Source organism: Pleurodeles waltl, chromosome 3_1 (genome assembly GCF_031143425.1).
Source record: "Pleurodeles waltl isolate 20211129_DDA chromosome 3_1, aPleWal1.hap1.20221129, whole genome shotgun sequence".
Classification (NCBI taxonomy): domain Eukaryota; kingdom Metazoa; phylum Chordata; class Amphibia; order Caudata; family Salamandridae; genus Pleurodeles; species Pleurodeles waltl.
In genome coordinates this window covers 97,482,547-97,509,074 of record NC_090440.1, presented here as the reverse complement: position 1 = coordinate 97,509,074, position 26,528 = coordinate 97,482,547, and the positions used below count along the sequence as shown (strand labels likewise).

The window sequence follows — 26,528 nt, the reverse complement described above, 5'->3', positions numbered from 1 at the left end:
CTAAGGGGAACGTTGGGTGGTAGGAAATTTGTCCCGGAGGAGTGATCCCACAGAGAAATGTGGGAAAAATATGATTTTAGCTAAATTTGAGGTTTGCTGAGGATTCTGGGTAAGAAAACATTGGGGAATCCACGCAAGTCACACCTCCCTGGACTCCCTCTGGTGTCTAATTTTCAGAAATGTCTGGGTTTGGTAGGTTTCCCTAGATGGCTGCTGAGCCCAGGACCAAAAACACTGGTGCCCCCCCCTCTCTCCCCCCCCCCCCCAAAACAAAAATAGGTAGTTTTGAATTTGATAATTTTTATGTGTCCAGATAGTGTTTTGGGGCATCTCCTTTCGCGGGCACTAGGCCTACCCACACAAGTGAGGTATCATTTTTATCGGGAGACTTAGGGAAGCACTGGGTGGAAGGAAATTTGTGGCTCCTCTCAGATTCCAGAACTTTCTGTCACCAAAATATGGGGAAAAAGTGTTTTGTTATCCAAATTTTGAGGTTTGCAAAGGATTATGGGTAACAGAACCTGGTGAGAGCCCCACACGTCACCTCAACTTGGATTCCCCTAGGTGTCTAGTTTTCAAAAATGCGCAGGTTCAGTAGGTTTCCCTAGGTGCCGGCTGAGCTAGAGGCCAAAATTTACAGCTAGGCACTTTGAAATCTGACATGTTTTTTGCAATGTAAAAATGTGATGTGTCAGGTTATGTTTCCTGTCGCGAGCATTAGGTCTACCCACGCAGATGAGGTACCATTTTTATCAGGAGACTTGGGGGAACACAGAATAGCAAAACAAGTGTTATTTCCCCTTGTCTTTTGCTACATTTTTTTCCTTCCAAATGTAAGACATGGTGTAAAAAAGAAGTCTATTTGAGAAATGCCCTGTAATACACATGCTAGTGTGGGCACCCCGGAATTCAGAGATGTGCAAATAACCACTGCTTCTCAACACCTTGTCTTGTGGCCCATTTTGGAAATACAAAGGTTTTCTTGATACCTATTTTCACTCCTTATATTTCAGCAAATTAATTGCTGTATACCCGGTATAGAATGAAAACCCATTGCAAGGTGCAGCTCATTTATTGGCTCTGGGTACCTAGGGTTCTTGATGAACCTACAAGCGAATATACATCCCCGCAACCTGAAGAGTCCAGCAGACGTAGCAGTATATTGCCTTCAAATATCTGACACTGCAACAAAAGGTTACAGAGTAAAACGTTGAGACAAATGGCTGTTTTTTTCACCTCAATTTCAATATTATTCTATTTCAGCTGTTCTTTTCTGTAGGAAAACCTTGTAGGAGCTACACAAATTACCCCATGCTGAATTCAGAATGTTGTTTACTTTTCAGAAATGTTTAGCTTTCTGGGATCCAGCATTGGTTTCACACCCATTTCTGTCACTAACTAGAAGGAGGCTGAAAGCACAAAAATAGTAAAAAGTCTGCCTGTTCCTGAAAGCTGGGAAGCTGGCGATTTTAGCACCGCAAACCCTTTGTTGATGCCATTTTCAGGGGGAAAAAACACAAGCCTTCTTCTGCAGCCCTTTTTTCCCCATTTTGTTTTTAAAAAAATGAAATTTTCACTGTATTTTGGCTAATTTCTTGGTCTCCTTCAGGGGAACCCACAAAGTCTGGGTACCTCTAGAATCCTTAGGATGTTGGAAAAAAGTAGGCAAATTTGGTGTGGGTAGCTTATGTGGAGAAAAAGTTATGAGGGCCTAAGCGCGAACTGCCCCAAATACCCCAAAAAAGGCCTGGCACCGGAGGGCAAAAGGCCTGGCAGCGAAGGGGTTAACTAAGGATGGTTTCATAATGCACTATGGTGCATCTCCCACTGAGTCACAACTTTATTTATTTATTTTTCATTTAGGCTGTATGATATTTTATACATAAGTACCTGACAGTGAAAGACAAAAAAAAAACCTACAGAATATTTTGTTTTTTTAGCCACACCTTTGACCCCGCCCCACGCTCACTAACCCCGCCGCCACTGCATGCAGTATCACTGTTCCCACATTTTTTTCATGCAGTTCGACCGCTGGTTCCAATAGTATATGAAGGAGATTGCCAGTGGTTAGACTTACTGCAAGTGTCCTGCCAACACCTTTTGTGTGTTTGATGAACAAATACGGCAGGCTGAAGCTATTTATGTTCCTAGTAAAAAAAGGGCAGCTATACGGACCGGAAGTTGCAAAGGTGTATTGGTTGTGTAAACTGGCAGCACAAGAGACGATAAGCACAAAGCACCACTTCATACCAGCCTCGCCTAGGGCAGGAATGTTGCTATCGCCGCAGCCACTAGGTGGCGCCACACCAACAGAAACTGGTGCAGATTGTGGGAGGGTGGAACAGTGTCGCACCAGCCCAGGCAATGCGTGTCACACCTCACAAAAACACTCCAGGCACTGACCCTTATTAAAAGAAATAAGCACGGTCTGAGGCATGCATGCTGCTTCTATTAAAGGCTTTTTTTTGTGTTAGCATTCACATGAAGGAAGGGTTGTTGTGAATAAAAATCTTGCTGATAAGAATGTGATTCCATGGGGGGAAAACCCCGTTCTCGGACACGAGTGGTTTAACGTGGCCGTGTCACGATAATTAATGAACAGCACATGGGATGGGGCGGTGGCAGCGATCAGTATCCGGCACCCTCCAGGCGCGGCGCGACTCTCCTGGTGTAACACCGTCGGAGCATATTAAAATCAAAGTCAGGGAGGGAGGACTCGTGAGGACAGTTAGCACCATGATGTGCGAGAGGGAGCGCTATGATGTGATGAGTGAGGGAGTGAGGGGGCCCGGCCGCCAAAAGCTACCGAGTTACCCTACCCAAAAATACCTTGCCTTGAAGATGGGGTGCTTTATCGCCCCGACACTACCAAGTTCTCCCTAGCCCCTCGCCCCCAGAAGTTTGGCTGCCAACCCACAATACCTTGTCCTTGAAGACGTGTTGGTTTTGGTAAATGAAGTCCCGGTAGCTTTCGGTTCGTACAGTGTCCTGAGGGAAGAAACACACCAAAAAATATCATGAAACACACATACTGAAACAGAAATATATCACACATCTTTAAAAAAGAAATTAAAACTGAAGGGAAGCCATGTTTAGCAGTGCATTACCAAACATCACATTTTGACCAACCTTATTGGTAGGACCCTGACTTTCAACTGTGTTAACTAACCTATTTCTGTCTATTTTATTTTAAATGACGCGTTGAACTATTTAGACTTAAAAAATGTACAGTTTAATGCTGCATATAAACGAAAAGAAAATTATGACTGAAAGTATGAATACAGTTCCTTTAAAATCAATAACGTATTTTGCTCCGCAATTAATTAAAAACAAACTTTTTTGTTGATCGGGCCTTCCTTAAACTGTCAGGTTAAACAGATAGGCGTCCCAGCTAAATGAGAGGATCCCACGAGACATTTTTCCACGAAGTCATTAAACATGCCTGTTTTTGTCACAGCCAACTCCCTATTAATGTCGCAGAGAGCCATATTTTTTTATTTGTCAACCCATCTCTTGGAGGAATCGCTGCAGTTCGTTTCCAGAACTTTTTTGATTGTTTGAATACTGGGGTGGAAAAGAGACAAATCGTGCACTGCCCGAAATCGGGCACTACATCTGCGCCCCCAGACTGACCGAGCCAATGCTAGGTTGTGCTCTTCTTTTAAGGAAAAAGCCCAAACTCAAGAAAAAAAAAGGTATACAGGAGCGCAAAAAAGTAGCACACAGGAGTGTGGTAACATCTGCACAACTACAAAATGTGTTGGCGTAGCAGAGTGAACTACAGGCCAATAGGCCATAAAGAACAAGCATGTGTAATTGTGCAGCACAAATGCTGCCCGGCACACTAAAGCAGGTCCTACTGGCTTTGACGGTGCTAAGAAAACACAACAAAGGGTGCCTTTCTGTGCAGAATGTGCATGAGAGATAAACAATTGAAAGTGGCCACGTGTGATAACTGAGTGTACTTTTCATATAGAAAATAGTGCCTGGTACAATCCAACAGAACATTTCCTAGAATGAGAAATGAAACACCAAACAGCCAACAGCAAGCAGACATGAAAATTGGATCTATTACCCCAATTGTATAAGAGATGGATATAACGAGTTGCGGTGGGCCCCGCTGCTATGCGCTAACAATAGCTACTGACAAAACAGCAATTCACCGTTACTGTAGCGTTTGGACCAGCAAGTGAAAGGGACAGATCAATGCATCAATTTGTGCTTCACAACAAAAATTCACAGTGTGTAAGCAAAGACGACTGGGGTCCAACTGGAGACCACAAAGTCTTTGAAGACTCTGCTCCAAAAGCGACACAGAGGCCTTTTCCTGGACCCGAATACTACAAATCCGGTATCTTGTGGTCGGCACAAGAGTGATGGAAAGCTATGAAACCGTGATGCAGCCAAACACTGTGCACTTCTTACCTTCAGCAGGTCTTGGGCTAAAAAATGGACTATATGGTTCCGGGGAGAGGCATCTAACACCCCTCAGTCCTACTCCCGGACTCAGACTTCTCTCTCTACATCACATTCCCAAACCCATACCCTGACACTGCTGTGCCATCTCATAGTTTGTCGTCTTTTTTTGTGTTTCTGCCACACATGCTATCAGGGCCGGCTCCAGTGCGGTGCGGCCGGTGCCACCGCACCGGGTGCTGACTTCAGATGGGGCGCCCTGGTTGCAAATATGTAATGATTTTTAAAACACCTGCTGCTAGCCTTCCTTGCATCCAGCTATTTTCAGACAATAAAATGTCAAGATAACTCTGTGATTAATGATTAATGTTCTTTCTGGAGATAGATGGAGTTCTGTCTAGTAGAAGGTTTGACTCATCATAAGGTAGCCAGAGCGTTACTATGCCTGCTGCAAAGAACGGGTACCACGCAGGTCCCAAAGTGCATATGATGTTAGTAGGTCAGAGTGTTACTGCTTTTGTCAGAGAGGTCCTTTTGTTACTTGCAGTTTATAGGTTAAAATCCTAACATAGAACAGTGAGCTATAACGGTCATTAAAGAGCTGCATGCAGACAGCTACATATAGATTGGAGCGCTATGATTTTTTTCCCCAGTGTTTCATTATCTTAATGTTGTAAAATGGGTTCATTTGGGTAGAAATCAATTCATATCTCTAAAGGGTACCCCCAGCCATGGTGTTACATTTTAAATTCTGAGTTTGTGCTTCTCCAGAACAAGCAGTCCTAAACTATACGGCCCATCAGTATGGATGACGAGACTCCTACACCTTGTAGTCTCCGTCTAATGTAGCACTTCCTAAACAATGATTTACACACATAGGATTGTCTCTGACACCCTACCCTATACTGGTATGAGTGATGCTATAAAACTCATTAAATGCATCTGAGCAAGAGTGTTTATGGAGACTTGAGTGGCTCTGTTAAAGGGTGGTAGTGAGGGAATCCATGGAGGAGTGGTCCTTGGGGGGCGCCAACAATCATTGTCGCACTAGGCGCCACTAGCGCTAAAGCCGGCCCTGCATGCTGTTCCCCAGCACCCTACAGTATTATAGCTAGGTCTGTGTACAAAATATCATCTGCATACACAAAACGAGGTGGATAGCCACACCCGGAGAAGAAAATGGGATGCCAAGCCCATGCAGCTGCACTTCTGACCTTGAAAGGTTTTAAATAAAATATTCCAGGTAAAAAAATCCACTAAACCTGTTTTGCAGTAAAAAATGTAGGAAGATTTTTTTATTTTATTTTTCCAAAAAAACTTTACCCACAAAAAAGTTTTTTCGTTATATATTTGTTCACAGGTAACGTTTTGTAAAGCAGACAAACTTGAAGAGCTTTGTCAACTGAGCAAAACTGTGCAGGTGAAATTCAGCTTCACACATCCTTTATGAAAATGTATTGACGGGGAGTCGAATTATTTTCTGTGCTAAAAGAATAGGATATCAAGAAGGCGGAACAGGAGGTAGTCTTGCAACATCTGCAGCTTCAGGGATTCCAGATTTGACACTGGCTGCCCATCATTCAAAACAAAAAATGGCTCCATACCTAATGTGCAAAACATAGCCAATAATATCAGATGGCTTTGTGCTGCTATTTTCTTTTGTTAAGGGCTGGCCTATGAAGTCGCGGAGAGCAAGATAATGAAATCACCTGAATTATTTTTAAATTTGAAACGTAGTCATTGTGAACTGCCGACGGTGCTTTCCTGAGCGTGCAGCTCAGGGACAAAAAAGTCGTACTAGCCTGAAATGTGGGCTAATTGAGGAGGGAGTAGAAACAGGGATAGGTTGCAGCACGAGGGATGAGGTGGGGGTCAGATTTATGGACGCATTTCTTCCGTCAACAGGGCATCGGTAAAGACAAACGCACCCAGTGCTCTTGAGCAGCTGGCATTCCCTGACACCTTTTTTTGTTTTGTCCCTTGAAGCTTTGCTCATCTTTTTAACTTTTGCTGACAGAGTGGTCCCGAATACCACTCCCACCCAAATCACCCCCTGAGTGAGCCCTGAGGGAGGACTAAGTCCACCCTAGCCTCATCAGCAGTGCTCATGAATGTTGTGCACTGTTTAGCCAATGGGATTGCTTGCTGTACTATTTACTGTAGTTACATCTGCACTGCTGTACACTACCTCACCTCACATTACCGTTCTCTTTGTGAAGCCACTGGCTACTTGTATTGTGTAGGATTGTGTTTTGCATACTTTTCATTTGATCGGTTTGTGTTTACACTGTAAATACATTAAATGTATGAGTTATTATTACAGTATGCACGCACAACCCTCGGATGGACGGTCATACTTTATTAGTGTGAGTTGTGCTGTATTGTACCTAGACTCACCCACATAGCCCGTTTGCTTCAGCTTTGAACTGTCCACTCAAATGCACCAAGAGGCTCAAAGATGCGTGAGTGACCCCACATTTATAATCTGAGTATTTTGAGAATTGATGGCCAGGTATCCTAAACGTTTACAGATTCACAGAGCTCGGTGGCTCGTGTAATTAACCATTACAGGTAATCTAGCCGTGCAGCAGGTAATCCACTGAATTGGTTTATAAGAAACCCAATCTTGCTAAAGCTCTAGATTTAGTTTGATGGAGACCAGAGGAAACAGGACCACACATCTGACACCCATTTGATTTAGATTGAGGCACCTTAAATCTCTAAAATGGGCCATGCTCTGATAGCCACACACAGGCCTTTGTTGTCTTTGGGGTGTGATGCAAACGCAGCCAGGGTTAGTGAACTGGTGCAGCACCCTACAACAACATCTCTCCGAGGATGAGGAGGCAGCCTGTGGTATGAAGTGAACCACATTCATCTACACCAGTCCTTAGGAGGTCTGCCATCTCTTGCAGGTACTCCCACAAAAATATAAATTACTCGGGTGTGGTGAGGAGCAAGCGTTCCAAAACCGCTTAATATTAGTAAATAGTTTTTTATGTAGCATTTCACATTTTACCCAACTTAATGATTCACCATTTACTACCCCTGAAAGTATGGAAGACCGAATTTGTCTGGCCAGATTTCTAACTCCTGGCCTGCAGGCCACAGCAGAAGTCAGTGGCGGGGGTTATAAGTCACTGAGGCCCTTATGCACTAACGCATTTCCCAACAGAAACAGGATGGGGAAACAGCTTGATACATCAGGCTCAAAGTTATCCAGCTGGCATAGCTAGCGTTGCTCGTTACCAGTTCCACATATGAAGCTGAAGGACTCGTAGGAGATTTTAATCTTTAATCAGTAAAATGTGGATGTTTTTGGATGCCTTTGGTCGCGTGACAGCATCATAAACATAATAAAGAACAATGCCACCTCTTTTTAAGAGTAAGAAGGTCTCCACTTCTTGGAAGAACCTAAAAAACACTACATTAGGGTATCTGGACTACACAGAAAATACCCACCGGAAACGACTACAGATCGCAAATAATGAACGAGGCGCGCTGCTCAATGAAAAACTCCGAACAATAACGAAGGATGGCGATCACTGGCGCCCAGTGAACTACCAAATAACCTTCACCTTTTCAGCCTGAGTTCAGAGGGAGGAGGGGAGTCAGGCGACTCTTCCTCGTCCGGTGAAAGGGAAGTGTGATTTGTGGTCCCACGGCCAGTCACCCGCGTCGAAGGTGTCAGTGCAATGAAGAATGCCGCAGTGCACGCTACCCACGAGCTAACGCTGCACTAAATCACTTACAGACCATGAGAGAAAGGAGGCTGGGGCGTCGGGAAGGGGGTGTGCAAGGAGGAATGAAAAATACCACCCTTTAGCAGCAGCAGGGCTTTAAATGGGCCGGAACTGTCCGGTACTGAGTACCGCACTTTTTTATTTTGAGAGGGAGAGTACCTGCACTTCTTAAGGAAAACATAGCACTTTTAATTGGAGAGTACCGGCACTTCTCAGAAACAAGCAGGTACGCTGGTACAGAGTACCTGCACTTTTATTTTTCCATTTCAAGCACTGCGTAGCAGTTCTACACGGCTCTCCGCTTTTGAAGAACAGGCAATGAACAAGTTTTAAAAAAGAAGAAGCCGGACTAACCAAGTTAGGCTGTCTGTAAGTGACATGGCGCGTGATATCATGGCCACAACACCGGAAGTGGCATCCAGGCCCGGTTCTAGCAGGTGGGCCAGGCCCACCCAAACATGACCTTTGGCCCTCCCAGTAACAGCAAAAGAGGTCACACAGAAAGCAACTGTTAAGTGCTTTCTCCATATCAAATGTGTTTTTTTCACTTTTGTTTAATTGTCTGTCAGGGGTTAGCCAGAAATCTCTACATTTTATAGTGCATTGTTTTAATAATAGTTGTTTTACTTGTGTACTGGTAGGGAGAAAAATATCGCCTTTAGATGATTTTCCATATTTTTCTACTGTCTGAAACAAAACACTGGGCATGTGTAGGAGGCTGGCCTGGCTTGTAGTGGGTACCAAGGGGTACTTACACTCTGTACCAGGTCCAGTTATCCCTTATTAGTGTAGAAGAGGTGTTTCTAGCAGCTTAGGCTGGTAGAAGGTAGCTATAGCAGAGCAGCTTAGGCTTAACTAGGAGACATGCAAAGCTCCTAATATACCACTGGTGTCATATGCACAATATCATAAGAAAACACAATACACAGATATACTAAAAATAAAGGTACTTTATTTTTATGACAATATGCCAAAAGTATCTCAGTGAGTACCCTCAGTATGAGGATAGCAAATATACACAAGATATATGTACACAATACCAAAAATATGCAGTAATAGCAAAAGGAAGTAATGCAAGCAGTGTATAGTTACAATAGATTGCAATAGGAGCACATAGGTATAGGGGCAACACAAACCATATACTCCAAAAGTGGAATGCGAATAACGTATGGACCCCAAACCTATGTGAGCTCGTAGAGGGTCGCTGGGACTGTAAGAAAACAGTGAGGGTTAGAAAAATAGCCCACCCCAAGACCCTGAAAAGTAGGTGTAAAGTGCACCTATATTCCCCAGAGAGCACAGAAGTCATGATAGGGGAATTCTGCAAGGAAGACCAACACCAGCAATGCAACCAAAGTGGATTTCCGGACGAGAGTACCTGTGGAACAAGGGGACCAAGTCCAAGAGTCGCGACAAAGGCGAGATTGGGCAGATGCCCAGGAAATGCCAGCTGAGGGTGCAAAGAAGCTGCCACCGGATGGTAGAAGCTGTGGATTCTGCAAGAACGAAGAGGACTAGAAACTTCCCCTTTGGAGGATGGATGTCCCACGTCGTGAAGAAGCTTGCAGAGGTGTTCCCACGCAGAAAGACCACAAACAAGCCTTGCTAGCTGCAAGGGTCGCGGTTAGGGTTTTTGGATGCTGCTGTGGCTCAGGAGGGACCAGGATGTCGCCAATTGCGTGAGGAGACAGAGGGGGCGCCCAGCAAGATAGAGAGCCCTCACAGAAGCAGGCAGCACCCGCAGAAGTGCCGGAACAGGCACTACGAAGAGGAGTGAACCGGAGCCCACCCGAAGTCACAAAGGGAGATCCCACGACGCCGGAGGACAACTCAGGAGGTTGTGCACTGCAGGTTAGAGTGTCGGGGACCCAGGCTTGGCTGTGCACAAAGGAAATCCTGGAAGAGTGCACAGGAGCCGGAGCAGCTGCAAATCACGCGGTACCCAGCAATGCAGTCTAGCGTGGGGAGGCAAGGACTTACCTCCACCAAACTTGGACTGAAGAGTCACTGGACTGTGGGAGTCACTTGGACAGAGTTGCCGAGTTCCAGGGACCACGCTCGTCGTGCTGAGAGGGGACCCAGAGGACCGGTGATGCAGTTCTTTTGGTGCCTGCGGTTGCAGGGGGATGATTCCGTCTTCCCACAGGAGATTTCTTCGGAGCTTCTAGTGCAGAGAGGAGGCAGACTACCCCCACAGCATGCACCACCAGGAAAACAGTCGAGAAGGCGGCAGGATCAGCGATACAAGGTTGCAGTAGTCATCTTTGCTACTTTGTTGCGGTTTTGCAGGCGTCCTGAGCAGTCAGCGGTCGATCCTTTGGCAGAAGGTGAAGAGAGAGATGCAGAGGAACTCTGATGAGACCTTGCATTCGTTATCTAAAAAATTCCCCAAAGCAGAGACCCTAAATAGCCAGAAAAGGAGGTTTGGCTACCTAGGAAGGAGGATAGGCTAGCAACACAGATAAGAGCATATCAGGAGGAGTCTCTGACATCACCTGCTGGTACTGGCCACTCAGAGCAGTCCAGTGTGCCAGCAGCACCTCTGTTTCCAAGATGGCAGAGGTCTGGAGCACACTGGAGGAGCTCTGGGCACCTCCCCTGGGAGGTGCAGGTCAGGGGAGTGGTCACTCCCCTTTCCTTTGTCCAGTTTCGCGCCAGAGCAGGGCTGGGGGATCCCTGAACCGGTGTAGACTGGCTTATGCAGAGATGGGCACCTTCTGTGCCCATCAAAGCATTTCCAGAGGCTGGGGGAGGCTACTCCTCCCCAGCCCTGACACCTTTTTCCAAAGGGAGAGGGTGTAACACCCTCTCTCTGACGAAGTCCTTTGTTCTGCCTTCAAGGCCAAGCCTGGCTGGACCCCAGGAGGGCAGAAACCTGTCTGAGGGGTTGGCAGCAGCAGCAGTGAAACCCCGGGAACGGCAGTTTGGCAGTACCCGGGTCTGTGCTAGAGACTCAGGGGATCATGGAATTGTCTTCCCAATGCCAGAATGGCATTGGGGTGACAATTCCATGATCTTAGACATGTTACATGGCCATGTTGAGAGTTACCATTGTGACGCTGTACATAGGTAGTGACCTATCTATAGTGCACGCGTGAAATGGTGCCCCCGCACTCACAAAGTCCGGGGAATTTGCCCTGAACGATGTGGAGGCACCTTGGCTAGTGCCAGGGTGCCCACACACTAAGTAACTTAGCACCCAACCTTTACCAGGTAAAGGTTAGACATATAGGTGACTTATAAGTTACTTAAGTGCAGTGGTAAATGGCTGTGAAATAACAAGGACGTTATTTCACTCAGGCTGCAGTGGCAGGCCTGTGTAAGAATTGTCAGAGCTCCCTATGGGTGTCAAAAGAATTGCTGCAGCCCATAGGGATCTCCTGGAACCCCAATACCCTGGGTACCTGAGTACCATATACTAGGGAATTATAAGGGTGTTCCAGTATGCCAATGTGAATTGGTGAAATTGGTCACTAGCCTGTTAGTGACAATTTGTAAAGAGAGAGCATAACCACTGAGGTTCTGGTTAGCAGAGCCTCAGTGAGACAGTTAGGCATCACACAGGGAACACATACATATAGACCACAAACTTATGAGCACTGGGGTCCTGGCTAGCAGGGTCCCAGTGACACATAACAAACATACTGAAAACATAGGGTTTTCATTATGAGCACTGGGCCCTGGCTAGCAGGATCCCAGTGAGACAGTGAAAACATGACATATACTCACAAACAGGCCAAAAGTGGGGGTAACAAGGTTAGAAAGAGGCTACTTTCTCACAGCATACCATGGCGATCTTACCTCATGTCCGAGGCAAGCTGCAGTGGGGAGTTGTGTTGGGAAGGAGAGGAGACAGGGGTTTACCTTCCAATGATGCAGCAGGTGGAGTGGCACCAGGGCCCAGGGTGTGGCTACCTCCAGAATTGTCGAAAATTAGGCACACATTATCCCACCCAAAAGCACCCCTGGCCCATCCAGATATAAATTCCTGGAACCGGGCCTGGTGGCATCACAACCCAAGGCCTTACTGTAAGTGACATCATCATAAGAAGTAATGTGTGACTTAAATCAAAAGAATGTGTCAGTCACAACTAAATCTACAGCAACAATCCTGCCCTTATGTTTATTGCTTAATACATTTTAGAGGGTCAGCGTGCAAGTCAACAACGTTTCAATCCTACAACCATAACAAGGTCATCATCAGGACATTACAAATGATGCCTGAAAAGTATGGCACAATGGTAAAAAGGAACAGCTGAAAGAAAATTAAGAAGGAAAGAAAAAACAAAACAAAAAAAGTTGGGGGGGGGGGAAGAGTTAGCTGCCACCAGGACTAGTATGTATTTAAAGTAGTATGTACTCCCAAGAAATGACAATGGTTAACTGCCTAATGCCAAACAAGTGTGGGGCCCAATCAAGTAATTGGGATTATGCTAATCATGCGAATTGACTCAGAATGGGGTCCTCTGGGGGACCTTCAAGGTGGGGCCAGTCCATTACTTTGGGCTTATAGACTGAAAACCTTCTATTTTCAGGAAGATAAAACTATGCACATTTTTTGCTGACCACTCCATGTTACTAACAACGCCAACACTGGTTTCCAAACACCTTTCACTTTTTCTCCTCCTAACAGCACTAAAGGTATGGACCCCCCACCGCACGAAATCCATACATATGAGAGACTCTTACTTAAAGACATTTCTTACCTAGAACATCAAAGTATATTCACTCCCACAATATTTCAGTATCAGAAAAGCATGCACTACTAAGCCTATTAAAAAAAAATCCCTGATTATCAAACCAGCAGATAAGGGGATGGAATTGTTCTGAAAAACATTGACCAATACAATGCTGAAATCATCAGACAACTTTCAGCCCATGAACACTACTTGAAACTCAACACTGACACCACCAAGGAATTCTAGGGTCTGAATTCTGAGATCACTGGGAGAGGCAAAGCAGATGGCTTTATAAGCCAAACTCAATACTTATTTCTGAATACTTAGACTCACAGCACGCCAGTTATTTATATCCTACATAAGATGCACAAAAAACAGGCCCCCACACACCCTAGACAGGCCCATAATATCTGAGTGTGGCAGGTATATTGACTTTTTATTAAGGAATTCGTCCCTAGCAATACATGCTATTTCAAGGACAGTATGGATCTCGTTAACGAGAGAGAGAGAGAGAGAGAGAGAGAGAGAGAGAGAATGACATGACTGCAGGGGGAGCCTCAAGGTCCCCGAAGTCCTATCCGGCTTCCCACATCTTGTGAGAGCCGGCATTGCTCCCCAAAGCAGGGGGCTACTTTTAATAGCAGCTCCCTGGTTGCCGGACCAATGTTTTCATCTGTCTGCCCTGCACGCATATGTGCATGCATGGCAGACAGATGAAAACTCCCCTTTCTGCAAGGGAGAGTAGTTTGACATCTCTCACTTACAGAAAGCGGACTTTGTTTACTTTTTCTTGGTGTGAGCTGTCAAAGCTCCCACCAAGCAAAAGCAAACAGCTATGTACTGGGGGTGAGAACCATGGGACATAGCAGGAGCCAGCCCTGGGGGTAGCCTTCTGCAGGGTCATCTGCCGCTCCTCAAAGGGGCAGAGGGGAGGCACGCACTCTATTTAAATATAGCCCTACGAAATTGGTGGTCCCCGGCGCCCCGCACTCTATTTATATATAGCCCGGGGAGGTGGTGCTCCCTGGGGCTGCGGGGGGCAGGCGCACCCCGCTTTATATTAAGAAATGTACCCAGGGAGGTGGCAGTCTCCGGGGCTGTCCCCTCGCATTAAAAATTAGCAATGCCCCCAGGACTTGGCCCACCTGTGGGCCTCAGAATTTAGAAGCGCAGGAGACAAATCGTGGCTAAATTCTTTTTTAAAAAAATGCTTTTTTACTTTGGTGGATGGGGGGGGGGTGGTCCGGACCCAGAGCTAAGGGGTCAGGGTGTCTCAACCCTGGCCCCTTTTCTTATTTTTAATTTTTTTTGTGGGACTTGGCTGATGCCTTGCACCAACATGGCTGCCTACACTTCCTTGTAGTAGTGTTGGCTTCCAATAAGATCTCAGCACAATATCGGGAGTGTTTGCAAAGCCTTCGCCTCCCTATATATACAAATTAGGTATGACTTCAAAGCTGTCATGCACTTAAATCGCTTTCGATGAACACTTGTCTGCCAGCAACAATCCAAGGATCAACTAAATGGCAGAAGAGGGAAAGGACGAGGACGGGGCCAAAGAAAAACAAACGCACAAGAAGGGGCCAAAGGGGGAACCGCAAGAAATACCAGAGCAAAAACTGCAATGTTGTTCAAGAATTAAATGTTGTTAATCTTTCTGACAGAAATATTTCAATACAAGAAGAGTCCTTATTGAAAAAAAGGCCTTAACTTTTGTCCAGCTAGAAATATTGACCTAGTACAGACACGGATTGACCTATATAAATTCACACGGAAAATCAAACTTGCTAAGTTCTATAAGGAGGAAAATCGAATTGATACGAGTAGCCCTGCAGTACCAATATATGATCTCACGGTACAAGATAAAGATACTCTAATGACTCTGATCAATCTGGATTGCACTCAGAAGGAAGCGCCTATTTATGAACCAGAAGTAATTACACCATTAGGGGCAGGTTTAACTAGAAAAAGAGCGAAATTCAGATTCTGTCCAGTATTGCCAGCAGGCAATAAAATTTATCTATTTGCCTAAATTGTCGTACATGATTTATACAAAACTAAATGGAATCGATGTAAAAACAATCTCACATCGACCGAAATGCAAACTCTTCGTGATCTGCAGATGGATGAAACAGTGGTAATTAAGCCTGCAGATAAAGGTGGAAATATTGTAATTCAGAACAGATGCAATTAAGTACAGGAAGCAATGCACCAGTTAATGGATACCATTTATTATCAAATCATTAAAAGTACTCCGACAAAACAGCTGGCAACCCAACCACAATTATATCTACAGAATTGGAGAGATCAGGGCCTCATTGACCAAGATGAAGTAAAATATTTAACAGTCCAACATCCTGTTACTCCTACAATTTACTTCCTCCCAAAAATTCACAAAGACCCTAAAAATCCACCAGGGAGACCCATTTTGTCAGCTAATGATTCGCTATTGGAACATATAGCCCACTATATTGATTTCTTTCTAGCACCATTGGCACGTAATTTGAACTCATTTTTGAAAGACACAGGAGATTTATTGAGACATCTAGATGGGATTCCGTGGCAGGAATCGTATAAATTGATCACGATGGATGTAATCTCCTTGTACACCAACACTGAACATCACATAGGAATTCGAGCATGTCGATATTTTTTAAGTCAAAGAAACATTCAATTTTCTCAGATGATTAATCTTTGCCTTACTAATAATTTTTTTCAGTTTGATCAGCAGTTGTTTTTGCAAATAAAAGGGACAGTCATGGGCTTTTCTTTTCCTCCAAATTTTTTAAATTTAACTATGGGATGGTATGAACAAAGATTAGCGTGGGCGGAAGAAAATGATAAATATCAGCAGAAGGTGATCAGTTGGCTCAGATTTATTGATGATCTATTTAGAGTGACATTTCTGGATACAGAAATTTACACAAAAGAAGGTGAAATACACACTACGTTACATAGAAAGGCCACTGCCACCAATTCAGTATTACATGCCAACAGCTTCCATCCACCCAATACGAAGTGGAACATACCGTATGGAGAATTTTTACGGATAAAAAGAATATGTTCGGAATCTGGGGAATATGACAAACATTTGAAAGCCTCAGAGGAAAGATTTATCACTAGACAATATCCTAGGAAATGCATTCAAAAAGCAAAACAGAGAGCTGGTGAGATTCCAAGAAGTGATTTGATTCATAAAACATCGAGTCAGCTCAAAAACAAATCAGAGGAGCAAATACAATTCATTACGAAATATTCTAATAATACTGTACAACTACGTAAGATCTTAGCTAAACATTGGCCCCTTCTCCGACTGGATTCAACAGCAAGTGAGATTATGGGTGACCATCCTAAAATGACGTTCAGAAGGGCGCCAAATTTGCGGGACAAATTGACACAACGTCATTTTAGTTCTCGGAAAAAGCTCAATTGGCTTAAAAAACCTGGGTTTTGGAAATGTGGCACTTGCAAAGCGTGCAGAATTGCTAAAAACACTAAAGAATATATCACAGGCAATGGGGATATCAGAAGCATTAAACAACATATAACTTGTAAAAGTCGCTTTACAATATATGTTTTGGAATGCCTTTGTGGTTTGAAATATGTGGGGAGCACCATTTGTGAAACAAAAAAACGGATATTAGAACATATCAGAGCAATTACCAGCATGGATAGAAGCTATGCCACAGCAAAACATATGGAACTAGCACATGATAGTCAATGGGAAAACATGACCTTTTATGTGATCGATCATGTCCCTGCCAATGAACGAGGAGGAGACAGAGAGAGGAAATTGCGACAACTCGAGTCTAGATACATTTTGGAGATGCAAACTTTGACCCCGTTGGGGATGAGTCAGGATGAGGAATTATTTGTTAATTTATAATTATTTTGATTTTGCCATTGCCAAATACTAAAATGGTGATATGTGTAACATTTGAATCCGTTGTAGCCTATAACTTGTTTGTTTTGATAGCTGAAAGTTTTTAAACAGGGTTTTCTCAGGCTCATAATGATGATAGGCAGTATAATATGAATATCATATTAATCAGATGCATTCATTTGTGCCAGTTTGCTATTTTTATATAAATTATTTTGGTCTAATGTGGACTACAACTCCCACAATGCTACAGCATGAGCATAGTGTCTGCATTGTAATAATTGAGCCTTTTTTAGGAATGAAGTGCGAGCTTTAACAGCTTAGAATGTAACTGTTAAATATTATCAATGATGACACATAGGTTAAGTGGGTTTTGCTTAATAATTAGTTCAAATGGCATAAATTCGGAAGTATGAGCCTTTTACCGGAAGTGCCCGTGATCAAGGTCGGAAAGACTGAAACGCATCGGGCGGGTAGCGTTTGTGTTGAATTCGATGTGAAATGAGCCAATAAAAGATTATCGGCAAGAAGAGATTTTGGAGTGGGGTCATTCCTGTTGGAGTTTAAGGAAGGCTTTTGGATTGTTTACGGGTTGTTCCACCGTAAACCTGCACCGCCGCAAGAATGAAGAGCGCTTACACACGCCAATGAGGAAAAATCGTAGCGGCTTCTGTAATATATGGAAAATGTCACTTATCCAGTGTACATCTGTTCGTGGCATGAGACGCTGCAGATTCACATGCTGTGCATTATCCTGCCATCTAGTGTTGGGCTCGGAGTGTTACAAGTTTTTTTTTTCCGAAGAAGTCTTTTCGAGTCACAGGACCGAGTGACTCCTCCCTTTCGGCTCCATTGCGCATGGGTGTCGACTCCATCTTAGATTGTTTTCCCCGCAGAGGGTGAGGTAGGAGTTGTGAGTACACTAGAGGTGCCCATGCAATGGAGTAGTAATGTATGTATCTAATGTCTATTAAAATATTATTTATTTACATATTTACAATTGTTATGCAACTAAAAACGGCTACCGGGGAGGTGGGAGGGCGCATGTGAATCTGCAGCGTCTCATGCCACGAACAGATGTACACTGGGTAAGTGACATTTTCCGTTCGATGGCATGTGTAGCTGCAGATACACATGCTGTGCATAGACTACTAAGCAGTTATCTCCCCAAAAAGCGGTGGTTTAGCCTGTAGGAGTTGAAGTTGTCTGAAATAATGTTCTTAATACAGCCTGTCCTACTGTGGCCTGTTGTGTTGTTAACACGTCTACACAGTAATGCTTAGTAAATGTATGAGGCGTAGACCAAGTGGCTGCCTTACAAATTTCTGTCATTGGTATATTCCCAAGAAAAGCCATTGTGGCGCCTTTCTTTCTAGTGGAATGTGGTTTTGGTGTAATAGGTAAAGCTCTTTTTGCTTTAATGTAGCAAGGTTGAATACATTTAACAATCCATCTGGCAATGCCTTGTTTGGATATAGGGTTACCTGCATGAGCTTTTTGGAAAGCTACAAACAATTGTTTTGCTTTATTACATTTTTTGTTCTGTCAATGTAATACATTAGTACTCTTTTTATGTCTAATGTAGGCAAGGCCCTTTCAGCTACTGAGTCTGGTTGTGGAAAGAAGACTGGGAGTTCCACAGTTTGGTTTAGATGGAATGGTGATATGACCTTTGGTAAGAATTTTGGATTTGTACGTAGAACCACTTTATGTTTATGTATTTGTATAAAGGGTTCTTGAATAGTAAATGCTTGTATTTCACTCACTCTTCTAAGTGATGAGATAGCTATTAGAAAGGCTACTTTCCAAATCAGATATTGAATTTGACAAGAATGCATGGTTTCAAATGGTGGGCCCATGAGTCGTGTTAATACAATATTAAGGTTCCACGAAGGTACTGGTGGTGTCCTTGGGGGTATGATTCTTTTTAGTCCCTCCATAAATGCTTTAATGACTGGGATTCTAAAAAGTAATGTTGTATGTGTAATCTGCAGATAGGCAGATATTGTAGTGAGATGGATCTTAATGGAAGAAAGTTAGATTAGACTTTTGTAAGTGTAATAAATAGCTTACAATGTCCTTTGTGGAGGCATGTGGTGGTTGAATTTGATTAGTGTGGCAGTAGCAAACAAATCTCTTCCATTTGTTTGTATAACAATGTCTTGTTGTAGGTTTTCTGGCTTGTTTAATGACCTCCATACACTCTTGTGTAAGATTTAAATGTCCAAATTCTAAGACTTCAGGAACCAGATTGCTAGATTGAGCGATGCTGGATTCGGGTGTCTGATCTGTTGTTTGTGTTGTGTTAACAGATCTGGTCTGTTTGGTAGTTTGATGTGGGGTACTACTGATAAGTCCAACAGTGTTGTGTACCACGGTTGGTGCTATGAGTATTAGTTTGAGTTTGTTTTGACTTAGTTTGTTGACCAGATAAGGAATGAGTGGGAGAGGGGGAAAAGCGTAAGCAAATATCCCTGATCAACTGATCCATAGTGCATTGCCCTTGGACTGAAGGTGTGGGTACCTGGACGCGAAGTTTTGGCATTTTGCGTTTTCTTTTGTTGCGAATAGGTTTATGTTTGGTGTTCCCCAGCGGTGGAAGTGACCTGTAGGATCTGGGGATGTATTTCCCATTCGTGAGTTTGCTGGTGATCTCGACTGAGATTATCGGCTAACTGATTCTGAATGCCTGGTATGTATTGTGCTAGTAGGCGAATCTGGTTGTGAATTGCCCAATGCCAAATCTTTTGTGCTAAGAGACACAGTAGTGACAAGTGTGTCCCCCCTTGTTTGTTGAGGTAGTACATTGTTGACATGTTGTCTGTCTTGACAAGAATGTGGTTGTGGACTATTAGTGGTTGAAAAGCTTTTAATGCTAGAAAAACCGCTAGCATTTCCAAATGATTTATGTGAAGTTGTTTTTGTTGATTGTCCCATTGACCCTGTATGCTGTGATTCTTGAGGTGTGCTCGCCACCCCACCATGGAAGCATCTGTTGTGATAACAGCTTTCGGCACTGGGTCTTGGAATGGCCGCCCTTTGTTTAAATTTATAGGGTTCCACCATTGAAGCGAGGAGTGTGTTTGGCGGTCTATCAACACTAGATCTTGAAGTTGACCCTGTGCTTGTGTCCATTGTTTTGCTAGAAACTGTTGTAAGGGCCGCATGTGTAATCTTGCATTTGGGACAATGGCTATGCATGAGGACATCATGCCTAGAAGTTTCATTACAAACCTTACTGTGTAGTGTTGGTTTGGTTGTATGCTTGATCTTACATTTTGGAACGATTGGACTCTTTGTGGACTTGGAGTGGCAATTGCCCTTTGTGTGTTGAGTGTTGCTCCCAAGTATTGTTGTATTTGGGATGGTTGCAGATGTGATTTCTGGTAATTTATAGAGAACCCTAGTTTGTGTAGAGTTTCTATGATGTATTGCGGATGAAGAAGACACTGTTGTTGAGTGTTGGTTTTTATTAGCCAGTCGTCTAAATATGGGAATACGTGCATGTGCTGTCTCCTTATGTGAGCGGCTACTATTACTAGGCATTTTGTGAATACCCTTGGGGCTGTTGTTATTCCGAACGTTAACACTTTGAATTGATAGAGTATGCCGTGCGTTACAAACCTTAAGTATTTTCTGTGAGAACGATGGATGGGTGTAAGGAAATGGCTCCCTGTTGCAATTACCCCCACATTTTGACCGATACTGATGCTGACTTGACTGAGAAGTGTGCTGGGACTCTGCTAACCAGGCCCCAGCACCAGTGTTCTTTCACCTAAAATGTACCATTGTCTCCACAATTGGCACAACCCTGGCACCCAGGTAAGTCCCTTGTAACTGGTACCCCTGGTACCAAGGGCCCTGATGCCAGGGAAGGTCTCTAAGGGCTGCAGCATATCTTATGCCACCCTAGGGACCCCTTACTCAGCACAGACACACTGCTTGCCAGCTTGTGTGTGCTGGTGGGGAGAAAATGACTAAGTCGACATGGCACTCCCCTCAGGGTGCCATGCCAACCTCACACTGCCTGTGGCATAGGTAAGTCACCACTCTAGCAGGTCTTACAGCCCTAAGGCAGGGTGCACTATACCCCAGGTGAGGGCATAGGTGCATGAGCACTATGCCCCTACAGTGTCTAAGCAAAACCTTTGACATTGTAAGTGCAGGGTAGCCATAAGAGTATATAGTCTGGGAGACTGTCAAAAACGAACTCCACAGCTCCATAATGGCTACACTGAATACTGGGAAGTTTGGTATCAAACTTCTCAGAATAATAAGCCCACACTGATGCCAGTGTTGGATTTATTAAAAGATGCACACAGATGGCATCTTAGAGATGCCCCCTGAATTTTACCCAATTGTTCAGTGCAGGACTGACTGGTCTGTGCCAGCCTGCTGCTGAGAGACGAGTTTCTGACCCCATGTGGTGAGGGCCTTTGTGCTCTCTGAGGACAGAAACAAAAGCCTGCTCTGGGTGGAGGTGCTTAACACCTCCCCCCTGCAGGAACTGTAACACCTAGCAGTGAGCCTCAAAGGCTCAGGCTTCGTGTTACAATGCCCCAGGGCACTCCAGCTAGTGGAGATGCCCGCCCCCTGGACACAGCCCCCACTTTTGGCGGCAAGTCCAGGAGAGATAATGAGAAAAACAAGGAGGAGTCACCCACCAGTCAGTAAGGTGTCCTGAGCCTAGGTGACTCCTGCCTTTAGAAATTCTCCATCTTGATTTTGGAGGATTCCCCCAATAGGAATAGGGATGTGCCCCCCTCCCCTCAGGGAGGAGGCACAAAGAGGGTGTAGCCACCCTCAAGGACAGTAGCCATTGGCTACTGCCCTCCCAGACCTAAACACCCCCCTAAATCGAGTATTTAGGGGCTCCCAGAACCTAGCGAGATAGATTCCTGCAACCTGAAGACGAGGAAGGACTGCTGACCTGAAAGCCCTGCAGAGAAGACGGAGACACCAACTGCTTTGGCCCCAGTCCTACCGGCCTGTCTCCCCACTTCAAGAAAAACTGCAACAGCAACGCGTTCCACAGGGTCCAGCGACCTCTGAAGCCTCAGAGGACAACCCTGCATCTAAAAGGACCAAGAACTCCAGAGGACAGCGGCTCTGCTCCAAAGAAGAAACAACTTTGAAACAAAGAAACAACTTTAAAAGGACTCCACGTTTCCCGCCGGAAGCGTGAGACTTTGCACTCTGCACCGGACGCCCCCGGCTCGACCTGCGGAGAAACAACACTACAGGGAGGACTCCCCGGTGACTGCGACCCTGTGAGTAGTCAGAGTTGACCCCCCTGAGCCCCCCCCAGCGACGCCTGCAGAGGGAATCCAGAGGCTCCCCCTGACCGCGACTGCCTGCTTCTAAGAACCCGACTCCTGGTAAAGACACTGCTCCCGCAGCCCCCAGGACCTGAAAGATCCGACCTCCAGTGCAGAAACGACCCCCAGGTGGCCCTCTCCCTTGCCCAGGTGGTGGCTACCCCGAGGAGCCCCCCCCCCCCCCCCCTTGCCTGCCTGCTTCGCTGAAGAGACCCCTGGGTCTCCCATTGAACTACATTGCAAACCCGACGCCTGTTTGCACACTGCACCCGGCCGCCCCCGTGCCACTGAGGGTGTACTTTTTGTGCTGACTTGTGTCCCCCCCGGTGCCCTACAAAACCCCCCTAGTCTGCCCTCCGAAGACGCGGGTACTTACCTGCTGGCAGACTGGAACCGGGGCACCCCCTTCTCCATTGAAGCCTATGCGTTTTTGGGCACCACTTTGACCTCTGCACCTGACCGGCTCTGAGCTGCTGGTGTGGTAACTTTGGGGTTGCTCTGAACCCCCAACTGTGGGCTACCTTGGACCCAACTTTGAACCCTGTAGGCGGTTTACTTACCTGCAAATCTAACAAACACTTACCTCCCCCAGGAACTGTTGAAAATTGCACTGTCTAGTTTTAAAATAGCTTATTGCCATTTGTGTGAAAACTATATATGCTATTTTGCTAATTCAAAGTTCCTAAAGTTTCTAAGTGAAGTACCTTTCATTTAAAGTATTGTTTGTAAATCTTGAACCTGTGGTTCTTAAAATAAACTAAGAAAAGATATTTTTCTATATAAAAACCTATTGGCCTGGAATTGTCTATGAGTGTGTGTTCCTCATTTATTGCCTGTGTGTGTACAACAAATGCTTAACACTACCCTCTGATAAGCCTACTGCTCGGCCACACTACCACAAAATAGAGCATTAGAATTATCTCTTTTTGCCATTATCTTACCTCTAAGGGGAACCCTTGGACTCTGTGCATGCTATTTCTTACTTTGAAATAGTACATACAGAGCCAACTTCCTACAATGGGTATGTGGAAATATGCATCCTTGAGATACAACGTTGTCATTTATTCCTCCTTTTTTAATAAGGGAACTACGTCTTGAAGTGTTACCATGTTGAAGTGGTCTGATTTGATGAAGAGATTCAGGGGGTTATTACAACTTTGGAGGAGGTGTTAATCCGTCCCAAAAGTGACGGTAAAGTGACGGATATACCACCAGCCGTATTACGAGTTCCATAGGATATAATGGACTCGTAATACGGCTGGTGGTATATCCGTCACTTTACTGTCACTTTTGGGACGGATTAACACCTCCTCCAAAGTTGTAATAACCCCCTCAGTGTTCTGAGATCTAAGATATGTCCTAACATTTTGACCTTTTTTGGAATCAGGAAATATAGTGAGTAGACTCCTGTTCCTTTTTGATGATTGGGTACGAGCTCTATCGCTTGTTTTTGTAGTAGTGCTTGGACCTCTATTTGTAATAGGTCTAAGTGTTGTTGGGACAGTCTGTGCGTTTTGGGTGGCACATCTGGCGGGAATCTTGTGAATTCTATGCAATAACCATATTGGATAATTGATAGGACCCATTCATCTGTGGTAATGTGTGTCCAGGTTTGGTAGTGTGTGGTTAGCCTCCCCCCCACTGGTGACAAGTGTTAGGGTGTTGTGACTTTGAAGTCACTGCTTGGTCTGGCTTGGTTTGGCTGGTTGGAATTTTCCCCTTCCTTTTGGGAATTGACCTCTGTAGGAACCACAAAACCCTCCCCTTTGATATTGTGATTGATAGGTGGGTCTGGTTTGAGAGGTTGAAGGTTCAGATATTTGTTGCCGAAACTCCTCTCTGAATTGTGGTTTCCTAAAGGTGCCTCTGACTTGTGGGGAATAGAGCGCGCCCATGGCTTTGGCCGTGTCTGTGTCTTTTTTCATTTTTTCAATGGCTGTATCGACTTCCGGACCAAACAACTGTTGTTGATTAAACAGCATATTTAACACCGCTTGTTGAATCTCTGGCTTGAATCTAGAACTTCGCAGCCATACATGCCTGCGAATGGTTACAGCCGTGTTGACAGTCCTTGCTGCCGTGTCTGCTGAGTCTAGTGCGGACCTTATCTGGTTGTTAGATATAGCCTGTTCTTCTTCCACTACTTGCTGGGCACGTTTTGGGTGTTCCTTGGGCAAGTGCTGTATGATGTTTTGCATCTCTTCCCAGTGTGCCCTGTCGTAGCGTGCAAGTAGGGCTTGTGAATTCGCAATTCGCCATTGATTGGCTGCTTGTGATGCCACTCGCTTGCCTGCAGCATCGAATTTCCGACTTTCTTTGTCAGGTGGTGAAGCATCTCCTGACGACTGAGAGTTTGCTCTTTTTCTTGCCGCCCCTACAACCACCGAGTCCGGTGTGAGCTGCTGTGTTATGAACACTGGATCTGTTGGGGGTGGTTTGTATTTTTTTTCAACTCTAGGCGTGATGGATCTTCCCTTTACAGGCTCCTGGAAGACCTGTTGCGCGTGCTTGAGCATGCACGGGAGCATTGGCAAACTTTGGTAGGATGCGTGGGTGGATGCCAGAGTGTTAAAAAGGAAGTCATCTTCCACTGACTCTGTGTGCATTGCTACGTTGTGGAACGAAGCTGCCCTGGATAGTACCTGAGTATACGCAGTACTGTCTTCTGGTGGTGACGGCTTTGTTGGATAAAAATCCGGACTGTTATCCGATACTGGTGGATCATGTAAATCCCATGCATCTGCATCATCTTGGGTCATCCCAGTATGTGTGGGTGACTGCATTATAGGTGTTCCCACTGGTGGCAATTGTGGTGAGTGCAGTGGGGATGGTTGTGGTGAGACCATTGGTGGTGGTGATTTGTCTCTAACCACTTTGGCCTTTGGCTGCATTTCTGTTTCCTGAAATGCAAGTTTCCTTTTCGATTTGAGTGGAGGTAAAGTCTGAATCTTGCCAGTCTCTTTTTGGATATGCAACCTCCGTTGTGTATGGCCAGGTTCTTCCTTACCTAGCTCTTGCTCAAATCAATGTCTTTCCTTGAGTTGCATGGAAAGTCCCTGCTCTTCTGTATAAGAGCTTCTTTTCTGCTCAGAGGCCGCTTTTTTTGGTACCGAAGTTTCTGCTGTTATAGTCTTTTTCGGTTCTGAGGAGATTTTTCGGGGTTTGGTCGATTCAATCACTCAGTGTCGAAATCGTTCGGTGCCGGATTCTCGGCCGGAGTCGGAAGTCTTCGGCAACTCCTTGGCCTTTTTCGGTGCCGATGTTTGGTCACCTTCCTTTCGGTGGGTTGAGCCATGGCCTGCTGCCGGTGGCGTCCACATGGCCTTAAGTGTTTGCTGTGACCCTGACTTTGGGACGGGGCAGGTTTACTCATGGATCGTTGCACCGTCGAGGGTCGTTCACTTTCGGATTCATCCGAGTCCATCTCTTGGATGGCTATACTTTCCTCCTCTTCGACGTCGAGCTGTTCTTTTGGTTTCTACAACATTTGCAGTCTTCTTGCGCGTCGATCTCTCAAGGTCTTTTTCAATCGGAACGCTCAGCAAGTCTCGCAAGTATCCTCTCTGTGTTCGGGTGACAGATTACAGACCCGGTGCTGGTCTGTATAAGGATACTTTGCGTGACACTTAGGACAGAAGTGGAAGGGGGTCCGGTCCATTAGTCTGGGACAACGGGTGTGGTCGGGCCGACCAGGCCTCGCTGAAGAGTGGAAGCTCCGAACGGCCGCCGAAGCAGTCTTGATGTCGGTGCCGATACAATAACACTGATCTGGTACCGAGCGATAACAATACAGTTGAATTTTCGATACTTTAGCTAACTTTCCCGACCAGGCCTCGCTGAAGAGTGGAACCTCCGAAGGGCCGCCAAAGCAGTCTTGATGTCGGTGCCGATACACTAACACTAACCCGGTACCGAGCGATAACAATACCGTTGAATTTTCGATACTTTAGCTAACTTTCCCAATTCGAAATGCAGAGCGAAGAGGAACATGTCCGAACCCGATGGCGGAAAGAAAATAATCTAAGATGGAGTCGACGCCCATGTGCAATGGAGCCGAAAGGGAGGAGTCACTCTGTCCCGTGACTCGAAAAGACTTCTTCGAAGAAAAACAACTTGTAACACTCCGAGCCCAACACTAGATGGCACGATAATGCACAGCATGTGTATCTGCAGCTACACATGCCACTGAACATATATATATATATATATATATATATATATATATAATGTCACTTACCCAGTGTACATCTGTTCGTGGCATTAGTTGCTGCAGATTCACATGCTGTGCACATCCCGCCATCTGGTGTTGGGCTCGGAGTGTTACAAGTTGTTTTTCTTCGAAGAAGTCTTTTCGAGTCACGAGATCGAGGGACTCCTCCCATTTCGGCTCCATTGCGCATGGGCGTCGACTCCATCTTAGATTGTTTTCCCCGCAGAGGGTGAGGTAGGAGTTGTATATGCTAGTAATAGTGCCCATGCAATGGAGTGAATA

At 45.1% G+C, this 26,528-nt stretch overlaps 1 protein-coding gene across 2 annotated transcripts in view; it reads right to left on the bottom strand.

The window, feature by feature from the left end:
- Window positions 1-26,528, bottom strand: part of PRMT3 (protein arginine methyltransferase 3) — a 739,945-nt gene that overhangs the window by 580,545 nt on the left and 132,872 nt on the right. For both annotated transcript variants that reach the window (XM_069221933.1, XM_069221934.1), the window contains exon 8: window positions 2,923-2,988. In XM_069221933.1, coding sequence (XP_069078034.1) covers window positions 2,923-2,988 — 66 coding nt within the window. The remainder of the gene's footprint in view (window positions 1-2,922; window positions 2,989-26,528) is intronic.